Source organism: Aquila chrysaetos, chromosome 1 (assembly GCF_900496995.4).
Source record: "Aquila chrysaetos chrysaetos chromosome 1, bAquChr1.4, whole genome shotgun sequence".
Classification (NCBI taxonomy): domain Eukaryota; kingdom Metazoa; phylum Chordata; class Aves; order Accipitriformes; family Accipitridae; genus Aquila; species Aquila chrysaetos.
Genome location: NC_044004.1, coordinates 37,597,977 through 37,625,822, shown reverse-complemented (window position 1 = coordinate 37,625,822; position 27,846 = coordinate 37,597,977). Strand labels below are relative to the sequence as shown.

The 27,846-nt window shown below is 38.1% G+C and overlaps 1 protein-coding gene across 9 annotated transcripts in view; it reads left to right on the top strand.

Annotated features, from left to right (window-relative positions):
- Positions 1 to 27,846, top strand: part of TENM3 (teneurin transmembrane protein 3) — a 642,124-nt gene that overhangs the window by 455,808 nt on the left and 158,470 nt on the right. For 4 of the 9 annotated variants that reach the window (XM_030043752.2, XM_030043924.2, XM_029996301.1 and 1 more), the window contains one exon: positions 2,343 to 2,552. The exons of the other annotated variants lie outside the window; for them this stretch is intronic. In XM_030043752.2, the coding sequence (XP_029899612.1) occupies positions 2,343 to 2,552 (210 nt within the window). The remainder of the gene's footprint in view (positions 1 to 2,342; positions 2,553 to 27,846) is intronic. 9 annotated transcript variants of the gene reach the window in all.

The following is a 27,846-nucleotide window of genomic DNA, read 5'->3' as shown; positions in this document are numbered from 1 at the left end:
CCTAACCACCTGACTTTTTGCAGTAGCAGAGATCTATCCCCACTGAGTGTAGTAGTGGGAGCTTTGCTAATAGCCCCACACTTCCACCCCACGCCTGACACACAGTGTTTTCTGAACTGAGAAACTCAGTGAGGTGGAGCACCCAAGTGATGCTCTTTCCGGATGGCTACTCATCAGTGCAGTGCAGTGTCAACTAGCCACATAGCACTAAGACAATTAATAAATTTGGATAAATGAGGGAATTTACAAAATAATTAAGGGACCTTGGCCATGACACTTTTTCAGGCAACAGAATATTTTGTATGATTACGGTTTGCGTAATCAAGGCTCTGTTGTGTGTGAAATTTAATGAGTGTAAATTGAGAAGGAGAGAGGAAGCATATTGAGAACAGTGTTGTGCGTAAGCTCTGTAGGTATTACTGAGATGCTGATTTGCTTCAGACAGTATACATCTGGAACATATTACTATAGCTCTCCTCTCTAGTCAGAGAAGTCCAAACCAAGTAAAGGAGATTTGTTCTAAGCTAAAAAAAATAAAAATTGTAAAGCTAATCTGTATTTGGAAAAAAACCACTATTATTTATAACTATTATTTGGATTACTCAAAAAATGAAATATAATGGCTATCTAAATTCGTTTGGGTACATTATAAATAATGCATTAAATACTCCATCAAGAAATAACCACGAATCCAGGTTACCAAAGCAAGCAATGTAAAAAATCAAGGTGCAGCAAAAAAATCAGGTGACACTTTATTTTGAACTTGAAAATGTGCCCACACTCTCCTTCCAAATTCACAAGTTGAGCCCTGTAAAATGTCATTCCACCATCCTTGTTATTTCCTTGGCTATAAACCTTAGGTTTCACACAAGAGTTACTTGAGTAATAGTAAGTGCTCACTTACCTTCCAGAACCAAACCCTAGTCCTAAATTGGTAATAATATATATTGTGCTGTTCACTACAAGAAGAGGTAAATGACATGTGAAAGAATTAAGCAAACGATTTGTGATGAGGCTGTCACTGGTTTCTTTGCAGGGAAACCAGTTGGATAGGACTTAGCAACTTGTTTTAGAGATCTTTAAGATACTGTGTGATGGGATAAACTAAATATGAAAGCAAAAAAAAAAAAAAAAAAAATCAGCGTGATTCTAGCAGTGTACAAGGGAGATGGAGGGAAGGTAATTCAAGCTATTGGTGCCAATATGATTTATTGTATTAAACTCAAATATAACACTGAGAGGTGCTGCACCTCTCCAGCATAACTGTACTACTGAGTACCACAAAAACAAGTCATTATATGATGGAAAAAACCCCCTCTTCTCCTTTAATTTAAATGTAGATTTATAGTTATGAATGGTATCCATGCAGGTTAATCTAATTTTTTTAACATAAAGTATGGAATAAAGCTACTTCATTTTCTGGTATAATTCCCTACCTACAGGCAACATAATACTTTATTGAAAAGTAGTCCAGCAGTCTTACTCTCTCAGAGTTAGATCTGTGCTGACAAAATACTGTAAAGAACCAATATATTCACTGGGTAAAATAGGTAACTCTTTCTCTGCTGCTTACTGGGTTTAATTATTGTTTCATTGAAGAACTAAATGCATTGTTATGTTATCCTAAAGCTTTATTTAAATCTGTCTTCCTCCATGATGCCTTTATGATACTTTCAAGATGTAGAAATGGGATGTAGTCATTGCGTATACATGTTTTAAAACAACTTGTGCAGATGAACTCAAGTTTGACAGGTGAAACATTTTAGTAGGTTTTAAAAAGTATATGTGTCTGAGAAACACTGCTAAAAACTTAAATTCCTGTCAGAATAACTAATATGGTAGAAGTTTTTAGGGCTGTGAGTTTCCCTGTATGTGTGAGCTTGGAAAACTGTTCCTGTTTCTTTGCTTATCTGTATTATTTTGTTCCATAAGTAGATTTTAGACAGGAGTGTCCCACTGAAAGAAGCAGCCTTGTATTTCAGTACTTCTGTTCTGCTTAAAGGCTTGAAAAAATAGAAAAACACTGTATTTTTCAAATGGTTTTACAACAAATATTTCATTTCAGTTGGCACCTGTTTCTCTGTCATTCTGTGTTGCAGAGACATTGGAATTCCAGGTAGTGATAGACACTGTCCATTGAAATAGCAAGTTGTGGCATTGTGTTATGTTTTCTGAAGTGCTTAAACCAGTTTATTACAGGGAATTGTCATACTTTCTTTGTCCATCTTTTTTTATTGTTGGAAGTAGACTATTCACCTTTCAGTGATGCAAAAAATAAATGGTTTGTTGTTCATGTGATATCTTGACCCATATTTTAAATTTTTTTTTATTTTTTTTCATAGGTCCTCCCATGCCATCCTCCTCATCTAGTCCATCAGTTACTGAACATTTACACTCCCCTCCTCCATCACCCAATCTCCATGACAACCAGAGGTGGTTATTAAGTAATAATGCCAGCCAGCCAGTTCAGGACTCTGATACAGATGAGGACTATACTGCCAGCTCATATCTAGTACAGACCGGTACTATTTCAGTGTCTGTCCCAGGTCATGGTAAGAAGAGGACACTTTGTCCATAGTTTGAATACCTTTTTCTTTTCCATCCTCTTACAAAATTGCCTAATAAAAATTAAAAATATCAAAATGACTTTGTATTTTAAACTGATTCTCCCTTAAATGTCGCAAATGCTGTTTCTACTTTACTGTAGGATAAGCAAGAGTAGAAAGTAACTTTTAATATATAGAAGCTCATTTAAGTTATTTTATAATGCAATACTTACATGAAGCAATAGCCATTCATGATTTATTATGTAATATAATTTGGAGCAATCGACTAGCCTTTAGTTGTACTTTTTAAAGGGTAGGCTGAAGCTGGTTAAACTGTCATGATGTTTAGCTTCAGAATAATGTAAAAGTTATCTTTTACTACCTCATCAAGTTCAGCCGGTTCCAGCCGTTCCTTTAAGTTTCCCTTCGGCAAGAGAATAGGGTTTGTACGTTACTGGTAGGGCACTCTAGATTGAGGAAAGAGATCTAGAGGAAAAGAGCTGTGCAGTGAGAGAATAGCTGCAGGGTTCCATTTTTGTTGTATGATCAAACAGATTTCTTGGGGTAGGTAGACTGGAATAATAATTTGTTAATTCACAGCCTTTCACGAGTAGATCAGCAAAGCTTGGAACAAGCCTCTTAATTTTATAAGAACCATTTCTTTTGATTGTGAAGAACTCTCCTACAGATGAACCACTAGAGGGGGTTTGGAGAAATATTTTCCTACAGATTGCACATCAGTTGGTTGGGCAGAATTATTCTGCAGTGCAAAAACATTAGCTTTGAGCTTCTCTTCCTAGTTTTGAGTGCAACTTTGGTGTTCTGTCTAAAAGGCCAATCTGTTAAGAGCAGTTGTGTATGTGAATTTGACAGCTTTTTTTTTTTTTTTTTGGCCGTGTTAGGGGCTTGGATTAAGATCTTTAAAATTAACCATGATAGCTTTATTTTTGCATGTTCAACTTGCTCAATATTTAATCTGTAAAGAACTCAAAAAAATATGGTAATACATTGTCATAATCCGGGTGTGTTATGAAGATGTCTCCTTTCCTTTATGTCTAGGGATATGAAATCTGTTAGAAAATGTATGCTTATCCAAAAGGTAGTCTAGTTTAGTTCAGTAAGTCAATACATTTAGATTACTGTATCCACCAGCCCTTCCTCTACAAATGAAAAATGCAAAAGCAAGAGAAAACTGCTAAAAATATTGAATAGTTGGGATGAACCCCTTACACCTCCTAGCCTCTTAGGAAGCTAGTGTTTATCATTCCTCTAGATTTTAGCATTTTGCTGCTTTTGAAATTTTCAACAGTTGCTTGCCAGTCTGAGTTTGCCAACCTTGAGGAATGTTCCTTAACCCCTTTCACCCCAGACTATGCAAAATAATTTCAGCTGGTCTCATGGCAAGTCAAATCTTGGCCTTTTAGTAGGGCAAATAAGGGTGTGTTTGATAACAAGCAGGACAGAAGTTAACACTGTGGTGTACGTTGAGAAAGTTGTTCTTGGTAAGACTTTACCTAAGCAGAAGGGAAACCCAATATACTCTGTAAGTATGTGTTCATTCTCCCCTCCCCTCCCTCTTCCCACTGTGCTCCCCTGTCTCCTCTATCTGCAGATGTCTGAGATTCGCCCCTTCAGTGTATTTGTGCAATAGAAGTGCTTGCAGTTTCTGCTTCCTGCTGTCAAAGGATTAAATCAATGATATATATACACTCATAATCCAGTAGTGCTGGCAGTCATATAATACATCTAATGATCTTTCTCTCTCCGCAAGATTAGACTTGTTTTTAGAAGTGCTTCAACTTGCTAACCACGGATACTATATTTGCAATTGCCATAATTTAAGTAGGGTTTGTTTGTTTCTCTGCTGGATGAGGAGAAGACCATAGGTTTTCTGGTAGTGAGCTTCCGTCCCTGCAGTCAGCTGCAGGATCAGGGTTTGCATTACTTGAAGAAAGGATGCTTTCATCCAGCACGTACAGGAATACTGCTTGGAATATCTAGTTGATTTGCTTATGGTTGGTTTCTCATATCTTATCCTGTTGGCCTATTGATGGGGAAAAAATGTGTTCTTTGTAAAACAGGCAAGTGCAGAATTTAATAATTGAGCTAATAATTTCTAAGTTGGCTACAACTTTCTTCTACTCAATGATTTGCATTGTTGTGTAGCCTTTTTACCACCACGTGGATCTCCCCAAATCTACCCTAGAAAGTAAATATCGTTTAATTGTGGCGTTTGGTAAAGTCTTATTTGAGTATTGTATTTTCTTTAGCTAAAATAGTAAGTACTACAGCATGTGTAGCACTTTCACAGAAGGAAGGGGGGGTTTTGCCAGTTGTCTTTTTTTTTTTGCATCTGGATGAATTAAGCTTTCCTTGCTATCTAATGTTAATGAGTACGAAATAACTCCAGTGCCATATTCTGGATAACTTTGTCCAACATTTATATTGGCAGGGGTGGGGATCACTTTTGAAGCATTTAAGATATAAAAGGTACTGACCGAAAACAATTATATTATTGAACTGTTTTCAGTTATATTGACTTTACGTGAATAGCATTATAAATTACCCTCTCTTTAGTCTATGCAAAGATCTGTTTGTTTTCCTTTAGGCTGAGTTCATTTGATCAATGTAGTTTATTTGATCAACTCCCTCAAAATTTAAAGGATCTGATTAGGTATTTAGAATTATATTAATCTAAGACTTTGCGTTTGATTAGTTTGTTTTGTTAACCAATGGGAATTAGCTTTTCATTTGAGGAATTAGCTAAAAGAGAAGTGAGAAGTGCTAAAATCAGTTATCAAAAGCTTACCACATGAGAAGAAAAGGTCTTCATGGAGGTATTGCTGGTAGCTTTAAAAATTCAGATCAAGTGAGGACTGTTATGGACAGTATGCTAGGAATCATTTCATTTCTCTAAAAGCAGTGTGTTGTAAAATTCAGGAGGAGATAAATTTTAGGACCATCAGTCATAACAGTGTTCCTTTACATAGCACCTCCAATTTATTCTACTTGTTCCTCTCCGCCACGGTGCAGCTCAGTATACTGACTCTGCTCCAGCAGTCAGCCTATTTGTCTACTGATTTCAGAACAATTTACTAGTTTTATTGTTTTTAGAAAGAACAACAAACTGGTTTATAAGAAACAGGGGCATCCAAATATGTCTGCAGGGAAGAGGAATGGTTGTTTAAGCAGAGGGAGAGTGGACTAGGAGCTGGGAGGAGAGGTTTCTTGAATGTGACTGAGGTGGAGAGGGTTTCTTTATGTAATAAAGTCTGCTTACGAACAATAGAAGTCATGTAAAGTCTGTATTTAAGTATCTTGATAAGCTTCTTAACCTTTTTCCACCAAAAATTATAGATTAGTCAGAATTTGGAGGGGAATTTATTGAAATTAGTAGTAGCTTATCTTTCAACACAGATGTATTAAAATGAGAAATACAATGCTACATTCTTAGGTTAAGCAGAGACTATGAAGAAAAGATATAGTTAAATGTTAATGCTTACTACTGACAATGGAGATGGAGAGTCTGAATTAGAAATTCAGATTTGAGGATTTTTACCCCCTAAATTGGTAATATTACGGCAGAAACATCAAATGCAAAATAGAGAAAGATGTATTTCACAGCAGCATTTTTACCATGTATTTGAACATTTAAGTTGTACAAGGTTCTCATGTTTCTTAATAACAGGTTGTGATGATAGTTCCTCTGATGGAACGATCTGAAAAAAATTTCAATATAATATAAAATGTTTTTCAATTGTCCTTGTGCATCACCTGGCAGATCCTTGAACAATAAACAAGTTTTTGCTCCAGCCACATGAGAGTTGCAGATTGATGGGCTTTTCAGTTCAAAATGGCTAAGCTTTCCTGCAAGGAGAAAAAATTTGGAAATCTAGAGCACAACTCTGAATGTCAATTTGTGAAAGAGAAAAAATAATCTAATAAGGCTGGTTGAATGATAACATACAAGAACTCTTCATATTCAGAGGTCTCATTTTAGGACATCTCACTCTACAGACACCAAATGTTCTGTGGCATAATTCTTCTATAAATGTAATCTGAGGACTTAAGTTCATGGTGACTCATTAGAATTTGATGGGAGAGGTTAGACAAAAGTATCTGTCATACAAAAATGATTACTGTTTTATCACACCACAATGTCAAGAAGCCAAAGTCAGAACCTTCTGCTTTTGTACAAGCACCCAAGAGAATACAGGCCAAATGCTCAAGCCTGGCAGCAGTAATGACTAGATGCAACATGTGCAAAGCATAGGTGTGAATTTTGTTAGGGGTTTGTTTGGGTTTTTTATACACTTAAGATTTTTCCCTCCAACTATCATGTTTTATTTTTCTGCATGGATATCTCAATTAATGTATAACCACCATAACGAAGCAATCTGCCATTTCCTCTTCTCCTTACTTCTGCCTTTTCCTTCCCACCAGAAGCAAGTGAAATTGAAGTGTGAATAGAAGTACACGCAGGGATTTGTCTTAAAAGTTAGTGGAAGAGGCAAGTGACTTGAAGGCATCTTTTCCTCCTTTGCGGCTCTTGCTCTTGCTCCTGTGAGGGTAGGAAGAGGACAGTGTCATTTCCTCCTTCATACCTCACTGGCTTGTGAGAAGGTAGGAAATAACCTGGGAATATTGAAAAGACCCACAGCAAATTAAGTCAGTCCTAGCCAACATCTTGGAAGTACCTCATGTAACTTTTTGGCAGTCCTGCTTCAGTGCCTACAAAATACTTCCCAGCCCCTATTCCATCCCTGCTTTGCCATAGTGATTCCACAAGGGAAACTGCATGTGCTACTGAACTAGAACTTAGCAGCCAGGCTGTCTGTCGCCTGCCATGTAATCAACAGCAGTTTAGTCCTGATTATTGGGGAACAAAATGAGGCGGGGGGAGTGCTAGGGGAGAAGGAAACACAAACGTGATGGTGTGAGATCAAATGCTTAAAAGCTGTTTGGGCTTTTTTTTTTTTTGGTGAAGTGTAAATTTGCTTTTTATCTCCATCATTCTGAGAACTGGCAGGCCATCTGAATTCCTTGGAAACTCTGTGGGTATCCACATGCCTTATTTTCATTGTCATCTTACACATTGTCTAGTGAGATTTTTTTTATCTCTTATCTCATAATTCATGACAAATTAAGTTTTGTCATTGTTGTATCAGTACATACAATTGGTCTTCAGGTCTGACACTGGTCCTAAAACATGCTGCTTGAGAAATGAATTTCAGACCTGTTTGGTTTGAAATACTCTGTGATAATAAATTAAGAATAATAGATCAAACTAGGAGGAGTTGTGTTGAAGAACGTCATGAGGATGTGCTATAATCTTGGTTTTATTTAACATCATCATTAGTTATATGGATGAAGGAGTAAAAATGGCACTAATAAAATTTCCTAATGATACTAAATAGTGAGAGTTCTGCGTGCCAACTGGGGACAAAATGTTAATAGAAAAAGACAAGGGAAGATCATTACTTGTATGGCCAGAAACTAATAAAGTGCAATTAGAACTGGAAAATGTAAGCTGGTCTGATGCAGAATATTCAGGAAAAATCTGAGGAGAAGCGGTGATGGAGAATTTTAATCAGACATAAATCTGCAATATGGTCTGACTAACAAGTACAGTTTGAGATGGTTATACAAATACATCAGCAAAGAGGGAATCATAGACATAGCATCAATGGAATATAAGTTTTGAATTTGGGCCTCTTGCTTTTTCAAAGTTCCTGTCAGATTCTCTTATTACTTCTAGAATTATTGCTATATATTCTACTGTTCAGATATATTTGTATGAAAACAATTAGGAAGTTAGAGGTATTAATATACAGGAATAGGTAAGAGAATAAAACTTTGAATCAGTACATAGCTTAAGCACTAATTAAAAGGTGACAAAGGGAAGCCAATAACCCAAGATGGAATGGAGCATGTTGTATACCATGTAGAGATACAATTAAAAGCAATAGGATGAAATAAGGAAAAGAAAGATGAGGCACATTATCAGGAAAAACTATCTAACAGTGAACTGTATTAAGGTATCTAATTCTATCCCAAGGGAAGTGACAGAAGCTCTGTCACTTTGTAATGTAAAATTAAAATAAATAAAAACGTCAGTCATACTGCTGATAACAAACCTACATTCACTTAGAAGAAGGTGGACTGAGGTAACCTCCTGGAGCTTTTGTAGTAATACCTGTGTGCATTTCAAATCAGGTGTACGTGAGTTTGTAGTTTATAACAGAGATTATCATACTAAACTATGGTAAGTGTGTTTCATTAGCAGCATGCGTGTTGCAATGCATTGTCTGTTTAAATGTAACAGAAAACAGCAGTTTGTCCTGTAGCCCAGACTTCACTCTGAAATTGTCCATACCTTCCACAATAAATCATTTGCAAAACAGCCACTTTCCTTTCCCACTTGCTGGACCGTTTTATATCCTGCAAAATTACAAAATAAGGTTGTCTGTTCTCAATGGAAACTGCCAACGTCTTCTGGGCATGTGCATACTTACGTAAATATTTCATAGGCAAAAATATTTGATAGCCATAAATTCAGAATGCCTGTGATGCTGAATAGAGGTCTTTGACAAGCTTTCTGTAAATATGGAATAAGTTCATGCTATAAAAATACATGCTAACTTTTTTCTGAGGCTGGAGACTTACATTTCAACCACTGTGTAGCAGTGCTTGCAGGCTTCCTCAGTAGCTATAGAAGCACTTAATCTCTTACAGACAAAAATCAGACAATGCAGGAAGGCCAATATCCTTTAGGTACAAATCAACAAATGTATCTGTTCCACATTCTTGGGGCAAATGTAGTTGCTTTAAAAACTTAAAAATGGTCTTGATTACTAGCCGATTTATTTTTGATCCCTTTTTGATATTTGATTTCAATTTCATGAATCTGTCTTTTTATCCTCTTTCTTTGGTTTTTAAGCCAAACTTCTGTCAACATTGTTCCCTTAATGTACAAAAATATACATTTGTTCAGTTTAATTAAGCATTCAGTCTGTTTGCCAAGAGCAAATTACAGTTACCCAATCTCACCCTTACCCGTCCAAAATCAAATTTTGCAAAGTGGTGGGCAATTAGTTCTCATATCTGATTGTTTTAAGTCATGTTTTTTCTTAAAGACTTTTGTAGTTTTTGATCTCTGTTACTTAATGGAAGAGCCAAGACCAATTATTTGTCCTCAGATTGTAGCCTTCAAAGAACAGTCTCTCCCACACCTCCTGTATCATTAGCTGCAAAATATCTTTCCAAAGATGATTTCGGCCTCTTCACAAATCAGAGGATTCAGAGCGACAAATTATCCGTCTTATACTCGAACGCATGCCAGATGGGACAACCTGCCAACTGTGTATCGTACTGTGGATATGATCTGATATAGAGACACTTCCTCCCCTCCTCCCTTCCCCACCAAAAATCATATTACAAAAAAATCATGCAAGTTAAGAAAATCTGTGAGGATAAATTGATTCTGAAATACAGTGAAATATAAAAGCAGAATATAGTTTTACTGAAGGAAGAAAGCTGCATCCAAATGTCAGATCGCTTAAACTGAACAAACATGTACCTAGCAGTATAGATGAACATGGGAGTCAAAAATGCATCCATTCCCTGCTTCCCAGTGCTTGCACACACATTGTTTCCTTTGACTAGCTTGATTATAGAACAGACATTCCTAATTGCAAGATAAGGAGCTTGAATTTAAATTCTGTCGCAGTTTGTTAACAGAAGATTCCTGAAGTCACAATTAGGAATGAGGATGTGCTGCTCTTGTGGAGAAAAGTAGGCTCTAACAAATTTATGCTAGAAGTTAATTTGTAATACAGAAGGTAAAAAGAGAAGGAAATTATACAGTTTATTTTCACATAGAGAGTTTATTGTCATTATAAACTACAAAGCTGAGGACTTTACCCAGTTAATTCCTACTTCGGCTGACTTCCAGAGGTACAAACGGTGTGCAAGCGCCCAGCAAATAACTTGTGTGAGGTCAGGATCAGGCACAAGTGTCTCACATCATCACATTAAACTCTGTTATTTATGATTTTTCATTTTTTTTACTTCAGGGAAAAGGTCTAATGTTTTTAACTCTGTACCACAATACAAAATCTTTTTTTAAAAGCCTTATTTAGGAAGAGAGCATTGAAGATCTTACACATGCTTCCATTTGTTCATCCCTCCGTGGCAACAGACTGAACTTACACTTTTACAAGCACTTCTTATCAGCTATAATGCTCACCGAGCCTTGATAGCTTTGAGGATGCAAAAGTTCTTCCAGAAATATAGAATGAGTTGAAGGTTGTGAGGTTTTGATAAAATCGATATTTTTTTTTTTTTAATCATTTTTAAATATTTTTTTATCTTCTGGTTTCTTAGTCTTTAGGCTGCTCTCATTGGGGGTTGTTTTTCTAAAAAAAAAAAAAAAAAAAAAAAAGGTTTTTTCCCAGCTGTGAAAGCGTGGTCAGTAATTTAATTTTTTGTTTGTTTTAACTGAATTAAAATTAGTTATGTAGTCATGCTCATTGTAAGGAGCTGTTGCTTTGGAGAGCACCAAATGTCTAGCAGCTTGGTACAAAATATATAAATTTGGTAAGGATAACATGCACTATCCTGTCCTATTGATTGTGAAAAAGTTTCTTCCTTCAGCTGGGACTGAGTCTTTAGTTACCATTGAAGAAAAAGAGCTGTGCAAATACATAAAATACCTAATTTATTCCTTAGTTCTGCTGAATGCTGATGATTGCTAGGGCCTGATTCTGTGCTTCTGAGGAAAGCCGGGTTGCTGTTGGATTAAATGGAAATTGCCAGTGGGGGTTAAAACAGGAGTCAATTCATTGTAATGCTACTGCAACACATTTTATTCTACAGTGTTGAAAAAGTTCCTGTAGCAAAAAAACAGAGCATTTGACAAAAATAAAAAATCTGGTTTGTCTCCTCGTTGGCTTTTGGCTTCCACTTGAATTTTGTTCTGGCTGGATGTAAGTTGGAGGACGATGTTTTAGTGCTTTAAATATGCTGCTCGCTGGAAGTAAACAGGACTCTCACAAATTCTGCTGGCAGATGCTTGTCACAGTCTTCCATAGGAGAAATACTGAGGATTTTGCGCTTGAGTCACTAAGCAAAAAATAAATAGATATGCATTGGATGATTGTGAAAACAGAGCTTATCTCAAAGTTGCTTTGAAAAGTAAAAGGCTAAACATTTGACACCTTTAATTTAACATCCTGTATCTTTTTAAATATTATCAATTATTTCAAAAGCTTAAGGACTATGCCTAAAGCATAATTTCTCTGCTACCTCATACACAAAAGGCTTCTCCATTTAGTATCTTTCTGTGTCTGATGTAGCAGTGACATGAATTTCTTTGTCACTAACCCATTAGGAGTACACAGGAGTAGTAACTCTACTTTTTAAGGATGCAGAGATCTGACTAGAAGGCACATCAGCCTTCCTCTCATGCAGGGCCAAGGATTCCTATTGTCAGATGCAGTGGGCATGAAAGCAGCAATTTTACAGCACAAAAACTCCAATAACATTTACTGCGGTTGGCTGAGATTGCAATGCACACAGGCACTGCTCAGTCTTGGTTGCTTAAGCACCAGCTTCCCTTGGCTTTTTGCCAGCCTGCGTGCTCCAAAGAGACAAGTCCTTTAAGGGGAAAGAGTTTTCCTTGTAACTTGCTGTGGGGTAAACAGACCATTCAGGCATAGTTCATTGCATTACATACTTGACTATGCATACTGGAATGTAGCAAAGTAATTGGTAGAATTATTTTAATGGTTAGAACTCATAGGTATGAGATACGTTCTGTGAGCCAGGAGGAAAAAAAATATATGTAAGGATGTTTCTGTCTGCTAAGTTGCTGATCATTTATAAAAAGGACTAAAAATATTCTCTCCATGGGAATACTGTATGTTTACACTAGTATCCCTGCTATGGGTACAGAAAACTGAATTAATATGCCTCTTTATTGCTATTCTTCTCTTGAAGATAAATCCCGTAACAGTTAGCAGCAAGTTACAGTGTCAAAGAACAGTTCTGTGTATGTAGCAGGATACTTTGTTGTCATAAAAAGGTCCCCTCAATTTGGAAATACTGTAAGTGCAGGGTACTTGCAAATTAAAAGTCAGTCAGTTACTGTAAATCCTGCCACCAGTCCAACTCATCTTTGCGTTGATACATACTCTGTTTTGCAGTAATCAGCAGTAAACTTATCCCATCATTACCATAACCTGGAGACTCCACATGAAATACTCTCTTAAATATGATTTTATGTGCATTTTTTAAAGCTTTGGTTTAATACTGCAGCACCTATTCAAACAACATATAATAATTTATTTGTACAAAAACATATGTTATGATAGCTGAATATACAGAAGGCTGACTTGGCTATCACTGAGTACAAAATACCAGCTGCTGCTGTTTGAATCTTTTAGTTCATTCAGAAAACTTCAAAGAAGGGTAAAGCTTTCCCTTGATTTTGTTGCTAGGAGTTGGTGTAAGGGAGCTTGTTGTTCTGTTCATTCTTAAATCCAAAGACCACAAGGGGTTTTTGTTGCATGCTCCCTTCTTTCTTGTCAGTGGTGTCCTACAGTGTGTTCAGGAAAGGTTTAAAATACTGTCTGTGGTATTTCTTGAGTCTCTGGGTTACTTCTGGTAGCCTGTCCTCTGTTGAGCGGTGAAAAGGCGAGTATAGGGGTGACCTTGCACCCCTCTCTCTGTGTACACCAGCATTGAAAATGCTTCAGAAAGCAAGTGAAGCACTTCTAATGAATTGCGCTTTTGATTCTTTGAATCTGCACAGCAACTCCATCAGGTTTTTACAGCTGGACTCTTGCTGTAATTGCTACTGGGATGAGATGCACAACATGGGGTTTTGGAGCTAAGTGCTTACATTGTTTTACTGGCCAGAAAGTATATAGCATAGTGGGAGCAACAGACTTCATGAAATTCACACTTGTATATCTACATGTTCTTCACCCATTTCCAACATGCTGCTGATTTGCCAGCAGGCACTCTAGATGGGGATGATAAAAATGGAAAAGCTGAAAGATAACAGTTTCTTAAAGCAGCGGTATATTAGTAAAGAAGTTGCTTTCATTATGAATGTGTGAGAAGTGTCCAAAGATGTTTTTCATTAATTAACTTAAAAGTAATTTTTACTGGTACTGAAAAATTAGAAAGCAGGACTTCACCATTTTAATCTTCTTGACATCAGAATATAAAATAATGCTCAGATAAAAAGTATCCACCAATAGAAACAATAATTGGTCCCTTATAAGCTTCAATTTACAAGTCCTTTAGATCTTACGTGTCTTCAGGTATGCATCATTTTTGGCATATTTACCTGCCTAATTCAAAGATAATACTTCTTTCTCAAGTCTTTATAATGTATTTTTCAAGAGATACAATATAAAGTTGTTACTTATGCCCTGTAATGTATAGTTCTCAAAATTCACTGCAGTATTTTTCTTCAGTTGCCCTTCCCGATCTATTTCCTCAAGGCCTTTAATCAGTGGTTTGTAATATGGAACATTTTTCTGTTTGTTTACAGTTTTGTGTGAATAACTCAAAATAATTGGCATCAGAATGCTCCACAGCATCACATATAGATCTCTTCCTTGCTCAAGTTGGATTATTTCTTATTTTAATCCAGACTCCTGTTTAAAAGTCTTTGTTGTCTCCCCTAATTGTAATGAATTCTGGCTACTGTGTGCCTAAGCCAGTAAACCCAAAGGCAGAGAGGGAGGATGGGTTAGATATCTTTTAAAACTCCTTTCTAGCTTCCAAAAAAGCCTCTAGAATAAACTGCTTTGCAAGCCTTCTGGAACAGCAGGCCCTGAGGGACATTCCTGGGCAGGGCAGAGCAGAGGAATCAGCCAGTGTACTTGATTGTTTTGAGCCTGAAAGGGAAATCTGCGCTGCCCCCCTGCACAGTTATTTATACTGTTAGCTAGACATTAAGATGGCTAGTGTTGTAGAGAACGACCAGCAGAATAATAGCCGAGTAAAACAGTACAGCCTGCCCAGGTTTATCCAGTTGCTTTATCATTAGTAATATTCAGATCAAAATTTCTGTTAAATAAATTTATCTGGAAGTTCTTTTGACTCAATCTTGAACCTTGGATGCAGCTTTACTTCATTACCGCATAATTTTTTATGATCATGGCCACAACAGACCAGATTTGTTTTTCCCCTTTGTGTGTGGAAAATTCCTTAAGAGAGTTAAAATGCAAGCTAATAAAGAATAAAATGCTTAAACTTAAGCATTTTAACCACACATCTCTCAAAGTACCCTGTAGTACTAGTTCTGTGCTAGGGAAGTTGGGGAAGCTTCCATATCCTTCATGCATGCTTTAGCAATGTTGATGTTCTTTTATGGTGTTCTGCCCCAGATTTAATCTGTTCTGTCATATCTTAAAGGAGCAGACAGTGACTATGAATTTCGCACCTGGAATTTTAAGCTAGCTGGTATTTATGTATGTATTTTGGAGTGATTGATAGGATGCTGCTTCCACTAAAAGTTCAAGAAATTTGAAGGCAGAAAGAAAACCAAAAGAATGATTAAAAGATTTGTAGCTTTTTTTTTTTTTTGGTATATGCTTAGTAGTATAGAATTTTTCTCTGACCTTGATCCAGAAATAATAAAATGTGAATACTAAATACTCTGTAATCAATGCACTAACCTTTCATCTTAGTGATGATGGTTAGTGACTCTCAGTTTACACGAGTGCAAATAAAGGCTTAAATCCTGGCACAACTAAGTCGTAGTTACTGTATGCTTATGTTTCTGGTTCCTGTTACTGTACTCCCATGATTACAACAGAACTTAAATCATATTTAAAGAAATGTGAAAAGTATACTCCTGTGGTTACAAAGACTTGAACAATTCAGTAGCATCTGCAGAAGGCCTTTGGGAAAAGCTCTTAAGAGTTATGAAGTATGGGAACCTCAGGATTCAGTGCTCTTTCGCTGCCTCATCAGTGCTGCTCTAGTTCTGTTTGGTTCCCTGGGAGATGTGGAGTAGCAAGGGAAGAAAATAGTAGCAGGTCCAGAATTTCCACCACTCAAAAACATGCTCTCTGCTGATGTAAGTATCACACAGCTGCTTTGCCATTATTTCTGCCTCCAAGAGCAAATCTCTGCTGCTTTGTAGGTTAATAATCCTAAAATGCTGTGCTGTTTCCATTACACTGTCTGAATCTCTGGAGGGAAAGAAGTTGCCCCTTGCCGTATCTGTCTGTTAATAGTGACTATGAGATATGAGCAAAGCCAAGTGGTGATGCATCAAAGCCTCTAACTTCAAATCCACGGAAGGTACTAGAAAATTAGATCCCTTTTTCTTGGTGTACTAATTGTTTACTATAGTATGAATGATGGTTTCCATTGCTGCATTACTGCTGTGGAGTGTCAGCAGGTATCATAAGCGCAATTCCCCCATGTGGAAAAGTAAATTAATGATAAATGGAGACTGCTCATCCACCACCCAGTATCAATTTCTGGTGTTGTCAAATGTTGAGATTTCTTATGGAGAGGCAGGCATGAATCCCCTATTCCATTAGGAGTGTATGCAACTGATGAGGGGACAGTTTTTTCTGATACCACCCCTCATTTTGGAAGAAGAGGTAGGGAGATGTTCTTCCAGGCTCCTTCTGAGCCTAACTGCTGGTAGCCACCTTGAGGCAAAGCAGGGAAGAGGTAAGTGTGTATGAGAAAGCAGAGATCGTCCTGGCCCCTGTCTGCCCTTACCTCCATCCCTGATGACTCACCTTTTTAATGCTCCTTAAGCAGTCAAAAGTGCTGAGCAATGCCATATAGTCAAATGTACAATGCAACAGATGCAAACAGGCACAAGCCTTTTGCTCCCTGAAGTGATCTCCATGCATGGACGTGATTTTTTTTGTCTTTTCCTTCCTGTTCTTTGGGGAGGTTTGTTTTGTTTTTTTTTTTTTTTCTTGTTCCCTCTTAGTTTTAATCCTTCTCATCCTTTAAGTGTGCTCTTTTAATTTCCTCCTTTCCCTCTTTTTGCCCCTTCTCCTTTGAAGGCTTCTTTTTCTTATTGATTAAGTCATTTAACCTTTATTAGACCATACCATGCCACTCCATCCCACTTCCTACTTTCTTTTTTATCCTTTTTTCTGTTTTCTAATGGACTCTTTTCATATAATTCTCTCCTTGTTCAGGCTTCCTACCTCCCCTTCCTCATTCCCTTTGTTGTTCTCTCCATGGGACAGGTATATCTCATGAAAAGGTGCTTTGTTCAGAATGTATCTGCCTTGGGGCACCTATTTAATGAAAAAATCAGCTTTCCATCCCATGCTCCTATCCCTCTGAAGCCCTATGCAATAAATGCCAATTACAGTTTTACATAATTAAAATAACCATGTCGTATTTCTTTTTTAATATTAGTGCCTTCACTTTAAAGGAATGGAATGCTATGCAGCATGTATGTTTTTCGAAACAAAAAATAAAAATTATGCTTCTAATCCATATTACAGCCCTCATTATCCACAATTTTCTTTAACCCTTATTTTCTGTTCTGAAAATATTCCGGCCATCTGTAGAAGGGTCAGCAAAAACACAAACATGAATGCTTATGAGAAGTCTAGTTCCTTTATAATTGGGCATGAAAACTAACATCCTGCCTGCTTCTGATCCCTCTTACGCTCTTGCGGCAGGAAAGCTGTTAGAAGGGATGAAAATTGATCAAAAAAAACCCCGCAGACTTTTCTCTTGATGGCTGCTGTGGTTATTGGGGGAATTTGCAGTTGCAGAGAGGACAATGGGAGATAAAGATACCGAAAAGTATCAATCTCGGGTGGTTTTAACAGTGCAGGATAATCTTAACCTTTTGGGTGCTGGGCTACTTGTCCAGCCCCAGGGAACTGAGATATTCCTGGATACCTTAATATCCTTATAAGAGGATTAAAAGCAGAAATGAAGGAGATGTTGGTACCAGTAATGGCACTAATTTACCAAAATGTGACCACTTTTACCATAGAGAGCAGCTGATTTCAGACTCCTCAGTGAGATACTCCCACTTAACCTGAAATGCCACAGTCTTTAATGTGTGAGTTTGATATCCAAGCGGCTCTTACGCTCACTGTGCGGAAGTTAACATCTGGATTTGTGCTTTTCTCCAACCATTTTCTCCATCTCTCTTATTTCCACATTATACAGTTCCATATTGCTGCTTGTAATGCACAGTATTGTGCAAATAGCTAGATTTTAAGTAGCTGAAGCTAACAGTTGGTATAGAAATGAATATGTTTTAGAAATAGGGATCTTACTTCCCCTCCCCCCCAGAATTTTGTTAATGTTCTTAGATGATATTTTAAAAGTCAGATTTTTAACAGACAAAAGTCAAGTTTGGAATTGCAGATTTCCCTGAAGAGATTAGTGGTATAAATGAATTATTGAAAGCAGTTTTCGGAACTGTGTTCTCTGTAGTGTTTCATGCTCAGGTAGTCCCATTAGAGAAAGTATTTTGTTCAAGAGGTGACAGGCAGTCAGCAAGTAGGACTTCAACAGCATCACTGTATGTAAAAGACTGGGTTTTGCATAAGTGTGAAGGATCATAATATTAGAGTGGCATCAGGATATGATTGTAATGGCAGTGACACGTTTGTGCCTACATGTGAGATGAATGATTAACTGATGGACAAAAGATAAAAAGAGTTTAGATGTGCTGGGAAAAACAGTCATCATTTTATCTAGCGCATGGAAGCTTGTACAAACTGTGTGTAGATGCGCACCGCTGCCTTGGTGACTCCCACATTGCATCCAAGTGAGATCACACCTGAGAGTCCTTCTGGAGTAGAGGAGCTACGTATCTCCTCAGAGAAAGCTCAGTAGTTAATTTTGCCCAGCAATTAATTCAATAGTTATGCTCCCAGCACCCTAACTAGTCATCCAGCAGCATCTGAGTGGGCCTGACATGCCTTCCCATCTGCTCCGGGGCGCACAGTGCCCTCAGCTGCATACCCTCCAAGCTTGAGTATGGCAGCCCTGCAAAGCAGCCCTCTGGTTGTGCTGGTGGTTTCCAAAGTGCTTGAGTGGTCAGAGGGAATTAGCTGGCATCGTAATGCAGAGCAGATGAATGTCTGTGGCATGGATAACCGATCCCAGGATCTCTTCCAATGCTTCAGTAGTGTTGTTGGGACCAGTCTACTTTAAAGGAAGGAAAATACGGGCAGTATAGTTCTGAGGCACCCTGGAACGTGGTCAGAAAAAAGCCAGAATTGCTGTTTGAAGCAAATTGCAAAAACAGGATAGCTGATAGCTGCTGCTTTTATGTCCTAGGACAGAATTTCCTCTTGGGTGCCTTCGTCCTTCCCTTGTCAGTCTTTTTTTTTTTTTTTTTTAAACATCCTTCACCATTTTCTTCAGTGTTTTTTAATTCTTCTGTATACTGGTAGAAACATCTTTGACATTTCTGACTGGTTGTCTCTACACATTTGCCATTGTGCTTTGTTTTTTCCTTTCCCAGATGTTTGCATTTTTACGGAGATGTTTGCATTTTCATTGCCTAGAGGCTATTGTTTCTCAAAAAAAAAAAAAAAGAGGTGGGGAATATTTAAGTTGCTTTTCTTAAAGCACAAAAAAATAACTTTTTTTTCATCTCCTGTCATATTTTAGAAACTCATGAGAATTTTGCTTGTGATTATATTATGAGTTTATCAGTCTAGGAACTTCTCAATCATATTTCTCAACCATATGTTCAGTATGTCATTATTACATGTATGGTGCAATAAGATACTGTGTAGCAGAACAATGTGAGTTACCCAGGGTATTAAGATATGCAATCAATCACATAAAGAAATGAAAATAAAGAAAAAAAACAGTGGGTTTCACATTTAGTATTATAATCCTTCAAATGTGTATACCACCTTAATTTTTTTAATTACAGATACTTTCTTTTGTTGTTCTCTTACTCAGTATGTAGAAAGGAGACACATTGACTCTGTAGAAGAAACTACCTTGTAAAAGAAACACCTTACAAGGAAGTAATTTCCATTCATTAATACAGCACTGTGAACTGATTAATGAGACCAATATAATTTTGTATTTCAGAAGTAATAGCTTGAGTTATTTTTTTTCAAATTGTTCATATTTTATTGGCTGGTTATTTTCTATTACATTACTTTTCAGATTTATGGAAAGTACTTGTAATTATCATATCCTTCATTTGATGCAATGAATGTATTTTACTGGACAGCCTTACGCATTCAGTGTTACATTTTCATTGTGCAGCTGAAGACCAATTTCCTAATTACGCTTATGCACATAGTTGGCTATTGAAATTTTGGGTTTGTTCTTAGTGTTTTGAGAACTTCTTCCAAGCTGCTGTGAATTTTGCATTTACATGTTAGGCATGTGCAAGGCAGGACTCAGTCTATGATTTTACAAGTTCCAAGTCTAAAACAAGCTCTCATTAGCTACTCTTGTATTTCTGAAGATTGCAGCTTATCATTGCACCTTGTATCTGCAATTGGATTTTAAATAATAACTTCTAGGTCAGTACCCAGTAGTTGTTAGTACAGAAGCAACACATTTGTGGAAACTTTTCCAAACTGTTGATTGAAATTTCCGTAGTACCTCTGTTCTGTTAAGAGCAGGAGAATAATACTTTTCTGCATGGGGCTTTTGTGCTTACATGCCATGGAGGTAGGAGCTGTATACAAATTTAGCTTTGTCATTTATACGCAGCACTTCGGGTTTTTTTTGTCTGAACCCAGTGATTTTAAAACATCATTGCAGGAGTCATTTTCCTCTTGCAAGTAATAAACATGCCACATCCTTTAAAGACAAAGTGTGAGACATAGCTGTAATCGCTCAGTTTTGGTGCCAAGAATAAGTGGTTTGAAGACAGCTTAGCACCCTTATCCCTAGGGAGATGTAAATTATCACAGGCAACACCAGACACAGTAACAGTGCGCTCACATGGCATGTGCAGGACAAATGGGGATCAGGCCCAGCCAGCATGGGTTCATGAAAGGCAGGTCCTGCTTGACCAACCTGATCTCCTTCTATGACCAGGTGACCCACCTAGTGGATGAGGGAAAGGGTGTGGATGTTGTCTTCCTGGACTTCAGCAAGGCCTTTGACACTGTCTCTCATGGCATACTCCTTGAGAAGCTGGTGGCTCATGGCTTAGACAAATGTACTCTTGCTGGGTGAAAAACTGTCTGGATGGATGAGCCCAGAGGGTTGTGGTGAATGGAGTTAAATCCAGGTGGTGGTGGGTCACAAGTGGTGTTCCCAAGACCTCAGTACTGGGGCTGGTTCTGTGTAATATCTTTATCAATGATCTGGACGAGGGATCGAGTGCACCCTCAGCAAGTTGGTGGATGACACCAAGTTGGGAGGGAGGGTTGATCTGCTCAAGGGTAGGAAGGCTCTACAGAGGGATCTGGACAGGCTGGATCAATGGGCCAAGGCCAATTGTGTGAGGCTCAACAAGGGTAAGTGCTGGGTCCTGCACTTGGGTCACAACCACCCCATGCAGCACTACAGGCTTGGGGAAGAGTGGCTGGAAAGCTGCCCAGTAGAGAAAGACGTGGGGGTGCTGGTTGACAGCCGGCTGAATATGAGCCAGCAGCGTGCCCAGGTGGCCAAGAAGGCCAGCGGCATCCTGGCCTGTATCAGAAATAGTGTGGCCAGCAGGAGCAGGGAGGTGACTGTTCCCCTGTACTTGGCACTGGTGAGGCTGTACCTTGAGTACTGTGTTCAGTTTTGGGCCCCTCACCACAGGAAAGATATTGAGGTGCTGGAACATGTCCAGAGAAGGGCAGCCAAGCTGGTGAAGGGTTGAGGGCACAAGTCTTATGAGGAGCAGCTGAGGGAACTGGGGTTGTTTAGTCTGGAGAAAAGGAGGTTGAGGGGAGACCTTATCGCTCTCTACAACTACCTGACAGGAGGTTGTAGTGGGGTGGGTGCTGGTCTCTTCTGTCAGGTGGCTGGAGATAGGACAAGAGGAAATGGCCTCAAGTTGCACCAGGGAAGGTTTAAATTGGATATTAGGAAAAATTTCTTTACTGAAAGGGTTGTCAGGTATTGGAACAGGCTGCCCGGGGAAGTAGTTGAGTCACCATCCCTGGAGGTATTCAAAAAGTGCGTAGACAAGGCACTTCAGGACATGGTTTAGTGGGCATGGTTGATGGTTGGAGTCCATGATCTTGAAGGTCTTTTCCAACATAAGTGATTCTATGATTCTGTAATTCTGTGATTCTTTCTTGAGGTTTGCTTTTCAAATAAGTTTTTATTTGCTGAGTAATGATTTTTGTGTGCGTGTGTTTCCCTGTCCCTGCCAAAAAAGATAAGTAAACACAGTAGAAGAATGGCAGATATGGTTAAGCTTAGTCCGTAATGAAATGGCCTTAAGCAACTAATTGATAGACACTGAGGATACTTTCTGTAAGTGGGGAGAAATCCATCTGCATAGAAACTAGTTTGCCATTCCTTCTTGTTCTGTGTGCACAAATCAAAAGAAGACTCAAAATGCATTTCTCTGTTCACTGAAAGTTATTTCTCATCTAGAAGACACACGTACCAACTGGGATTGACTTTTATGGCATGTGTACCAGTAACCAGAATTCCTCTGGTTTTATCAGGAAGAGGAAACTCTTAAAAAGCTTATTGAGACTACTGGTATTAGCAAAAGCCCTGGCCATTAAACACCTGAGCACTAACTATGGGGAGTAAATCTGGCATCTTTGCCTATGTTCAGCAAAGATCTGTACCAAGTACAAATGCAACTTGGACTACCTGGAGAGTTTATCATGTAGGGGGGGTTCACACATCACATTGTACACAAACCTGATGAATTGACTGGCTGGGACTATGAAAACTGATATGAGATTAGCTGTACATGTAATTTACAGAAAACCACACTGGCATGAGCAGCAGCACATCAGTCATCAAATTTCTTTCTTGGGCTTTGCTAGAGAAGAGCTAGCATCATCTCTCACTTCAGTATATGAGTCACTTATTTTGATGGCCTAAGCAAACGATTTTCATCTGTATTCTCATAGCATGAGGAATATTCAGTAGTGCCCCCACGGCCTACATTTGGGTGAGGATTGAATATAAACAGTCATAAAGCAGGAATCATGCCTCTGGCAGATGTGATGTTTTTCTGCAACTTCATGTTTTGGAGACATGATAAACAGTAGTCAACTGGCATTTACTTAAAGAAGCTACAAGGGTCCTACTGGAAAGAAACAATGAAGAAGATCTATGTCAGGTCTCTGAGCTTGAATGAAGCATGGGGCCCAGGGGCATTGCAAGTGCCTTCCTTTTATATACTTCCCTACCAGTCTGACTGATCCCCCTGGTTATTGTCAGAGCTAGTCAAAACTGGGACATGCCCATCCATGTAGTTGTCTGTTGGCCAAGGGTAGACTTTTTGCATGCCAGCAACCACAGCCAGCTGGGTTCCAGAACAAGTATATCCGTCGTCTTTCATGGGATGAGGACTTAAAATTTCTCATGTCTAGACTGCCAGCATATTGACGTCTGGCTGGTAGCTGGGTAGGTATTTTGCAGAATAATTTTTCCTTGCCTTTATGAGAAGTCCTCTACAGTTGGAAAAGGTTCTGAATATAAATCACGGAATGTGAAAATTCTTCAGATTTTCCAGTTGTCTTTAAAGAAGAGCATAAAATACACATAACATGCCATGAAGTAGTCCATACTTACAAAATTAATTAGGTCTTCACCCAAACTTTATGGAGAGCTATAAAATATTTTGGAATCTAGGCTTGAAGTTTGTGCTATTGTGGAAGAATATTGCGATGCAAGCATCTTATTTTGTAACTGTTGCAGCAGACTCTAAAATAGCTCTTAGCTTCTGGTAAGTATCTCGTTGGTATTTAGAAACTTGAAAAATCTTTTTGAAGCTATCTACAAAGTCAGGTTTCTACTTCTAAAGGTTCTAAAAAATTAAAAGAGCAGTTTGATTCAGTGATTATTATTAAATGGTAGCAACTAAAAGAGGAAAACTTGGAACTAAAACGTACCTATTAAAAAATAAATATTTACACGTACGGGGCTTTACACTGTTTTTATTGTAAGTGTAGGCTACACAATTAATCAGGGCTTCTGTTATCTAGATAATCTGTCTGCTTGCTGTTGTAAATAACTTATACTTGCTGGTGGAGTTGCTGACAGTTATTTAGACTTTCAGCTTTTAGAAATGATACTAATTGTCCGTGTTTGCGGCTTCTAAAAGCATTTGCTTCTGAGGTAATTTTCGCAGCTAATGTACCTCAAAGTCTTCACTGTTTGTATTTGTTTTCTTTAGATGTATATTTCCAAAGTGTGAATCTCTAATAGATTTAATTCACCTGAGACTATAAAAGAACCCAGTAGCTTTTGCTGAAAATGTTACCTTGTTTGTGACATTTGTTTATCTTTGTGGAAGAGAGGATGTTCTCCTATAATGCCTTATGTAACCTGTGAAACCTTGCACTTTGGGGAAGGATGCATGCATGAAATTTTCACACTTACATCTGCACAGAGCCAGGGAAATTGGACTGCAGGGAGTTCTTGCAGGGAGCGGGTGGGATGGGTTGCATGCACTTCCCCACCCACAGGCTCTCTCTGTGGATATTCTGAATATCCCCTCCCATTCCCCACTTTGGCAGCGGTGTGGGGTCACCACGCAGCAGAACACAAAATGTACCCTTCCTCCTCCTCTTTGCAAACATGTTGGTCTTTGTGCTTTGCATCGTAAATTCAGTCTGAGAACAGAGGACCTTTACTCACCTCTGCCATATCTGTTCAAGTTTCACCCGTAGAACATCTTTCATTTCAAGAGCAGTGAAGAGCTGTTGGACATGCAATTGATTCCTGCAGCTCCCTGTGCCTTGGCAGGTATCGTTAACCAGCTTCGGCAGCGAGACTGCTGGACGTACAAAGGTTCTGGCTTGCTTGTGATCATGCCATAAGCCACTGGCTGTGCCAGGAAGGAAAAAAAGAGATTTCCTGACTTACTCTGCTGCAGTCTTAACATGAGACAATTCTCCCTCCTGAAATGTTTGGGTTTAGCTCCTGGTAGTAGTTATAAAAGCGTGTTAAATATCAGACTTCTCAGCCTGAGACCATCTGTTTCCCTCGCAATCACGTACACCACCCCCCACCCCCCCTCCTGGCGTTGCATGTCACCAGCATTGGGGTTACAGCAGAAGACAAAAAGAAAGGCATTTTCCCATATGATGGTTTAACCAGAAGATGGACTAGGGAAACATGTTCAGGTGGAGGGGGTGTGATTATGTTAGAAATAGAGGGGTGTTTCCCCACGAGTAGAAGGCAGCAGGCGTCCAGGGACTCCAGTTATTCAGATCTCCTCTGGCTCTATGTCTGTGTAAGATCTTGTCCCCCTTGACTGGGGCATAGCTTGCTTTATAAATCAGTGGTGTTACGTGGTGAGCAAGCTGTCTTTGTAAGTGCTCTCCTAGCATACCAAGAAGTACTTTTGCCAAATTTGTTACTGGTGAAATGACAGCTGTTGGGTATAAAGGGAGTTTACACACTTTCTGCACATTAAATCATTTGCAACTCACATTCTGTTTATGTAGAAATTAGATTACTACTAGGAGGTTTCAGATCAGTTTTTTTTTTAAGAACTGAATAATATGCAGAATTTGTAATTCTGCCAGAAGGACACAGAATTGTAGTGAATCATTTTATTTAGCCTTTGCTTACCCCAGAAGAAGCAGCAACATTTCTTTTGCTGCCGCAATTGCCTCGAAGGCAGGAGCGTCATGGAATTCAACTTGCATTTGCTAACAGTATATGGGAGATTTCATCACTTTTCACTTCACCATGGTAGTGATTCACTTTGTGCTTATTTGTGTATTTTTGCTATTGTTTCAAAAACATTTATTTTAGCTCTGCTCTTTTTTGGGTCTTTGTGTGTATACTATCTAGTTGGCTGCTTAATTCAAAGGGTGTAGTTGTGAGCTGTGATTTCTCTACCTTTTATCTGTTCTGTCAGTGTCTATCTTAGAACTACAGCAGTGTTGTTAAAAGGAAGAGCTTACTATGACATGAGTCAGCCATGTTTTTTCAAGGACCTTGGTTCAGGTGAGAAGCTGTAAAGTTTAGCTAGGAACTGATGTGAAAGTTCACCTGCTGGAAACAGCTTTGGAGCAGCAACACAACAAGGACATAATGAAAATATGTACAAGAAAAGACAAAGCCTACAGTCATTTATGAAAATATATATGTAATTTAAATGTAAAAAAGACTGATTTTCACAATTTGCTGTGGTTTATACATTTAAAAAATATTTCTGGAATTTCCCCCCTAACTTTTTGTTTATTATTGGGCATAATTTTTTATTATTATTAATTATAGTACAGTCTGTTTAAGCTGCTCAGCATACTGCTGTCCTTCACCGCATTTGCAGAATAAATAGTGAACACATACAAATGTCTAATTAAATCACTCTCCGTGTCCACTGATAACTCTGAAAGTATCATAGATTTACTTCAGTTGCTATGCTAGATATGGGAGAGTTTTGTTTATAAGTTACATGAACTGAGACAGCCAGACGGAAAGGTTGTTTTTGTTTCAACTCTTAGCCATTCAAAGTTCATGTTGATTTGAGGGTTAATGACTCTATCTTCCCTCTGAAAAGGGAAGCAGTTGTACTGGAAACCTAGACAATTTTAAGAAATCTTTTGCAATGGATTTGTTCTTTTGATTGATACCTAACTAGACTTGATTGTCATTAGAATAGAATATCTTACTAAAATCCAGAGGCTGGGTTTTTTTTAAATGTAAGGAGGAAGAGAAAAATTGTAATTCACATGGAAGCCTAAAAAGCTTATTTAAAGTCATTAGAGAACAATAGTTCCTCAGTTTGCTCTTGTGGAAGCCTCCCCCTCTTCTGTGTTTCTCTTCCCTGACACAGTTAGGAGAAAAAAGTATTTAAAAGCTATTTTGGAAGCTTAGTTCCCTATTCTTTTCCTGTCTTTCATGATCTGCATGTTCCTTATACTTTATAACAGATGGATCAATTAATTGATCTAGAGACAAAAATTAATCTGGTGACCTACTGCTTTATTTCTCCCTTGTTCTAAGGCCCAAGCTGCAGTCTATAAAAATTTTTACCTTTAGCTCTAGAAGCCAGGATTAAACTCCTTTTAAAAAAGTTAAGGCTGTATGTAGAGTAAGCATCTCACTTCTGTTTTCCATAAAAGTTTGGTTATTATGATTTTTTAATAAAATTGTATATGCTTTCTCATTTTTCTTAGAATTTTTCTCTTAGCCGTTCACTTTTGCGTCACCTTTGTGTATTATTCATTCAACCTCTTTTCTGTGCAATTCCACCATTTTTTCCCCCCATGGTTTTCTTTTCATCTCACTGCCCCTGTTCCTTTTTCATTTCCTCCAAAGGAAAACATGAATCCCTCTTATCTGAGTTCTTTCAAATCTGATGAAACAAACTCACCTATTTGTGCTTAGAAGTTTTATATTGTGTTTTCCCATTCCTAGCTTATCTTTCACAGATTTTATTAGTGTGGCCTTGTGTTCCCAGACAAGGCTGAACATGCAAAAATTGGTCAAGAATTTCATCACTTATAATGAACTAATTTGTGAGCATTTCAAACTACTTTTGGATTTGTAAATTTACAAAATGTTCAAGAGGCGCCATTAACCTTAACAAGTCCATGACAAAAATCCAGTTGACTTAATTAGTGAAGAATTTTCCCCCTGGCTGTTGGAATTGAGGAAATCTAGTGGTTTGCTCCTTCTTCATGAATGTCAGCCATGTGTAAGTAACAGTCAGGTTTACTAAGTAGCAGAAGAGCCTTTAGATGCTATTTTATTTATTGGGAAGAAAGACAGTTTTTTGCAGCACTGGTTGTGTCAGCTGTAAGCATTATGTCATCATGACTTGTGAGTGTATTTTTTCAGGTTAAAGGTTTTGAAAGTTTTGGGGTTTTTTAACCTGTACAGTAGTAACTGTGCTTCTAAAGTAAATAGCTGTGGCAAATTGTTTTTCTTGGAAGTGTTAAGAAATAAAATCAGAAGACAAAGAAAAACATACAGTTGTAGCTCACTTGAGATTAATGATTTTGGATAGGAACCAAAATTATGTAACACGTGAAAATGCTAGGAAATTTATTAAGAAGTCATACATCAAACTTAGCAATCCATACCACACTCCAGTTAAACATGTGGTATGAAATGAGTACATATATTAACACAGTCATTTTGCCTGAATCAGGATTATAGAACTTACTCAATTTACAGCTGAAGCATGGCATTTTTTTTTATA